This window comes from Lichenostomus cassidix, unplaced genomic scaffold, assembly GCF_008360975.1.
Source record: "Lichenostomus cassidix isolate B80296 unplaced genomic scaffold, HeHo_3.0 HiC_scaffold_745, whole genome shotgun sequence".
Lineage (NCBI taxonomy): Eukaryota > Metazoa > Chordata > Aves > Passeriformes > Meliphagidae > Lichenostomus > Lichenostomus cassidix.
The window spans coordinates 1-5,564 of NW_028147796.1; the positions used below are offsets into that span (position 1 = coordinate 1).

At 53.4% G+C, this 5,564-nt stretch overlaps 1 protein-coding gene across 1 annotated transcript; it reads left to right on the forward strand.

Annotated features, from left to right (window-relative positions):
* Positions 1-4,963: 4,963 nt before the first annotated feature.
* On the forward strand, positions 4,964-5,300 carry LOC146420803 (claw keratin-like). The gene has a single exon (XM_085048011.1). The coding sequence runs from the start codon at positions 4,977-4,979 to the stop codon at positions 5,298-5,300; it is 324 nt and encodes a 107-aa protein (XP_084904137.1). The 5' UTR covers positions 4,964-4,976.
* The last annotated feature ends 264 nt before the right edge of the window (positions 5,301-5,564 follow it).

Here is a 5,564-nt window from a genome sequence, read left to right on the forward strand (position 1 = left end):
GGAAGATCCAGGATCTTGGAGAGCTTGGGGTTCCTGTGAATTTTCTTCAAAGTTCTTCCAAAAATACTTTGTTTTCCTTTTTCTTTGCTGCATTTCTTAACCCTCGCTGGGTTTGGTGGTGTGAAGGAAATTTGGTTTATTATTTGTTGACAAGTAATTAATTTATGGATCTTTCCCGGCTAAATTTATTGAAATCTGGAGTGTTCCTGTCCTAGGGATGTATTTTTGATTGCTGATTTAACCGCCTTTGAAACTTCACCAAAAAACCCTAAATCACCCAATCAGCTTCGTTTCATTGGATTTAAAACAAGCGGGAAAAAAAAAAAGCAAATGGAAAATCGACAGCAAAAATTGTACCTCTGGATCTGTGAGATTTTCTGTACATATAAATCAAAATTTTTGTCAATTCTTTCTGCTCTCTCTGCTAGTTTAGATTGAGATTCTGAGCTTTACTCTTAATAAAAATGTTACAGCATCACGAAATGTCTCTGGTTTTCTTTTCCTGGCTTGCAGGAAAACAGATTTTTGCCCTGACTCGATGTTTTTTGGCTTCTCTGAAACTCATTCTAAGCTCAGCTAGACCTACATTCTGCAAACCAATAAAAAAATCTCAGAAAATTAATTCCAACTCAGGAATTCCCCAGGAAATGTTTGGAAACATTCCTTTCAATACGGGCAGCAAATTAATTAAATTTTGGGGGATAAGCCGAGAAAATGGGAGAAAAATCCCTCTTTTCTCTAAATCTAAATTTATCCAATCAATAAAATCGAGGGAGTTACAGACAAATCCAGAAGTGAAAACTGGAAATTTTAAGTGTCTCAGAATGCAGAAGTAACAAAATGTGAGATTAAAATAAATTCTACTCTCTGAGCTCTACAGAGTGATTTAGCTACTTTAACTGAGGTCTGGTTGAAGAAATAGTTAAAATTAAATGGAATTTTAACATATATTTTGCTCACTCCGGGAAGCCTAAAGGTAAAAACTAGAAATAAATCCAAATTCGGAGGACGAGGAGGCAAAAGAGGTGAATTGTTGGATCTCCCGTGGCTCTTTGTGCAGAGAGTAATTTGAATGAAAAAAAAAAAAAGTAAAAGGCATAAAATAAATTGTGACTAAAGCAAACATCAAACTGCCTCAGCTCGGACTTTTGAAGTGACTCTTCTTCAACAATGGAGCAGCCGAAAAGAAAATTAAGGTTTAAAGAGACTAATTACAGCCTATAAATAAATAAAATAGTTATTGGCGTCTGGGAGTTGCTTTGAACTCCTTAAATTATCGACTGTGCAGGGAGGTGAAGACATTGTAAATTATTGTGGAAGGGACACAAAGGAATAAATGAATTAATTGATACTTTTTGATTTAAATCCATGCCTTAAAATAGGAATAATGACTTATTTCCATCCCATGTGTGCTACAACATGAAGGTGTCTCTGAACTGATGAAAATTCCCAGTTTTTCCTGGTTTTTCCCAGTTTTTCCCAGTTTTTTGCAGCATTTGGATGCTGAGGATTTGCCAGAGCCTCACCGAACCCCCAGGACGATGCTCTTTGTCTCCTGGAAAGTTTTGTTCCACAATTGTAGGAAAGCTTCTCTTTCCAAATAAAGTTTTCTGTACCAAAACTCGGCTTCTGGTTTCTTTAGAGCATAAAAAAGGGAGGTTTGGGTGGATATTGGGAAATTCTTGTCCCGGAGGGTGTTGGGCGCTGAGCAGGGAATGGGCAAAGCCCCGAGGGTGCCAGAGCTCCGGGAGCGTCTGGACAATGCTGCCAGGGAAATTTGGGGATTTTGGGATGTCTCTGCAGGGCTGGGAATTGCACTCTGATGATCCTTCCAGCTCAGGATAATTTTCAATCCTGTGATCATAAATTCCCTCATTCAATGATAATCATTTCCCTGTTATTCTATTTATTATCAAACCTGCACTGCTGGGCATTTCCCAAAACCATCCCACCATTCCACCATCACACATTTCCCACCCAAACCATCCCACCGTTCCACCATCACACATTTCCCACCCAAACCATCCCACCGTTCCACCATCACACATTTCCCACCCTCGCTCATCCAGAGCCTCATTCCCAGCCAGGACCAAGAAATTCCGAACCACAGAAATCCTTCATGCAATCAGACTCTTTAATGCGGATGGCAAAGGCCACAGGGAGCACCAGACAGAGACAAAGCAGAGCAGCGACAACGCGCTGGAAATGCAAAAATCCCAACAGCTCAGGGACATGGCAGCACAGAGGGGCAGCGCTGCGGGCAGAGCTGGAAACCCCAAAGTGCCGCTGAGCGCTGCGGGGTCACACTGGCCAGGGGACAGGGGACAGGGGACAAGGGACAGGGACCCTGCGGCTCCTGGGGCTGCACTCCAGCCTGGCTCGGGGAGCTCAGCACAGCAGGAGCTGCCGCTGGAGGCTGCGGGCAGAGGCAGCAGGGAGCCGCAGGGACATTTGGGGTCTAGCAGGTCCCACAGAGGCTCAGGAGGGCCCTGGAGCCGCGGCCCCCAGAGCCCCCAGAGCCCCCCATGCCACAGGAGCCAGAGCTGCCCCCAGAGCCCCTCATGCCCCCAGAGCCCCCCATGCCCCCACAGATCCCTATGCCCCCAGAGCCCCTAGAGCCCCCCATGCCCCCAGAGCCCCCAATGCTGCAGAAGCCAGAGCTGCTCCCCATGCCCCCAGAGCCGCCCATGCCCCCCATGCCCCCAAAGCCCCCCATGCCCCCGGAGCCCCCCATGCCCCCAAAGCCCCCATGCCCCCAGAGCCCCCCATGCCCCCAAAGCCTCCCATGCCCCCAGAGCCCCCCATGCCACCCATGCCCCCAGCGCCCCCAGATCCAGCTGAGAGGTAAGGAGCTCCAGAGGATCCCACGGTGCTCTGCTGCGGGAAGGAGCTCAGGATGGGCCCGGGGAAGGTGACCACCACCGGGGGCGGCTGGATGACCGCCGTGGAGTCAGGGCACTGCTTGACACACAGGTCGTTGCAGGACTCAGCCAGGGGACACGTGGGGCACACACAACCGGTAGGGGCACAGCAGGACATGCTTGCGGTCAGCTGGGACAGCTGCAAGACAAGGCAGAGCCACGGCTCACTGCAGGGCTCATCCCAAATCCCTCCTGCCTCTGTCCCACCTGCACTCTGTGTCCCAGGAGATGCTCGGCATCATCTCAGCCATTCCCAGCAAAACCCCTTTCACCGCTGCAATGGCTGCTCTGATCCCTGCTGCTCTCACCATGCCTGGGCCTCGGCTGAGAGTGGGAATTAAGAAAAACTCCCACATCCAAATCCCCAGGCAAACAGAGGACTTGAGCCCGCAGGGAAAATCCTGATCATCCTAACTCTATTCTGGGAGAGCGTGAGGAGAACACGGACAAAGATTCCTGGAAAAATCCACAGCCAAGGATTCCCTGAGAAATCCACAGCCTAACTTTCCCTCAGAAATCCAAAGGTTCCCCGAGAAATCCACACCAAAGGCTCCCCAAAAGGCCCAGAGGAGCCAGGAGGATGCAGGGAAAGCCTGCACCCACCACAGCGGTTGATGAGCAGAGTCGAGTGGAGGCAGCTGGATGCAGACTGTGGAGCTCTCAGACCTTTTATCCATCGCAGAGTGCCCGGAGCACGGTCAGGGCTTGGGCAAAGCCCAACTCATCACCAGCCAAGCCCAGAAACCTCTCAACACAACTGTCATCTGCAATTCTCTCCATCCTAATTGGCGCCTGGAAATGTGCCCTGCAGGGTCAATGTCCCTGGGAGGGACAGTGACCAATCCCTGCGCGAAAGGCCATTGGTGGCTGCAGATGAACTCAGACCCCAATGAACCCGATGAGTCCCTAATCCCCACGTGGCTCACTTGGCGAGCACTTTGGGCATCACCCGGCAGGGCTTTGGAACGCTGGGCACAGCAGCACGGCTGTCATTACTCCCTTTACAGGCTGCTAACGAGGGACGCCGCGAGGGAGAAGCCATCCCACCCACTGCGGGCTCATCCCAAACGCCAGCCGTGGCCCCAGAACGGGCAGGAAATGAAAGCACAGCCTCGGGCAGTGGGTCAGGCTGGACGGAGCACGGAGGGTCAGCAGCCCCGACCTCCTGCCCGGCCAGGCTCATCCCACACGGCACTGGGGTGGCACGGAGGGCTCTGGGATGGCTGCACAGGGACAATCCTGAAGGCAGTTTTCTGCCTCCAGAGGACTTGTGAAGTCCCTGATTGCCTCGATGGTCATGCAGGAAGCAGAGGCAATTTGGCTCGTGGCAGATGGAGCTTCATGTGTGATTTATCTCGGAATGATGTGGGTGAGGCACAGGCAGGATGAGGATTGGGATCCACGAGTGAGGGGAGAGCAAGGCAGAGAGCAGGAGAGCAGAAACAAGGCCGAGGAAGCAGCAGCGCCGTGGCTGTGAGCTGCTCCTGCCCGAGCCCTCCTGCACGGCCTGGGTGGCCAGCGGGGCAGGGGGTGTTGGCCAAGACCCCAAAACCTGCAGGGACAGCATTTCCAAGAGCTCTGCGAGGTGCTGGGATTGCTGTCTGTAGGCCCAGCGAGGATTAGGGCCAAAGCAGGGTTTATTGGGGCTGTGAGTGCAGCTCCGGCAGAGCTCTGTCTGCCAGCTAATGATGGCCCTGGCTGTCCCTCCCATCGCCCCTCTCTTGGCCATTCATTCCCACCGCAATGGCCACAACGAGGGCTGACAGAGTAGTCCTGCTTTTGCCTTCCCTTTATGGAGCTGCTCTATTAGCCAGAATTGCTCATTCCTGGCGGTTCTGCCCCCAGCCCCTCACAAAGCTCTCCGGGCTGTATAAAAGAGCTGAGCTCCTTGCAGAGCTCCATCCACCTTCCTGCACTCGACTCTCCTCACCAGCCGGGTAAGTCCAGCTCTCCAAGGCCTCTCGGGGTCTCTTTCTCTCTCCTTCCACTCAACTCCTTCCTCACCCCTTTGCCTCTTCCCGGCCTGTTTTCCAGAACTCTCTGCCCGTCTCAACGATGTCCTGCTGTGTCCCTTCCTCCTGTGCCCCTTCCTGCTGCGTGTGCCCCACGTGTCCCCTGGCCGACTCCTGCAACGAGCCATGTGTCCGGCAGTGCCCTGACTCCACGGTGGTCATCCAGCCGCCCCCGGTGGTGGTCACCTTCCCCGGGCCCATCCTGAGCTCCAACCCTCAGCAGAGCTCCGTGGGCTCCTCTGGAGCTCCCTACATTGGAGGAGGAGGCTCCTCTGGCCGCCGTGGGGGCTCTGGGGGCTATGGGGGCTATGGGGGCTATGGGGGCAGCTGTGGCATCTCCAGGGGCAGCTGCTGTGGGCCCTGCTAAGCCCCAAATGCCCAGTGCCACCCCAGAGCCAGCAGAGCTCCAGGAACGCCCCCGGCACATCCCAACGCGCCAATCCCCGAGGAAGGAAGGAAGCAATCCACGCCTTGGGCCCTGAGAGCTGCGACTCCTCGAGAGCACTCAGGGCTGCTGGGTGCCTTCCTGCCGTGCTTGAACCCCTGCAGGAATTGCTGCTGCAGGAATTGCTGCTCTGCTCCACCTACAGCCCTAGATGAGCTCCTGAATCCCTGCAGGAATTGCTGCTGC

Bases quoted from the DNA above. Each gene is read 5' to 3' on its own strand.
- LOC146420803 (XM_085048011.1), top strand. From the start codon at position 4,977: ATGTCCTGCTGTGTCCCTTCCTCCTGTGCCCCTTCCTGCTGCGTGTGC.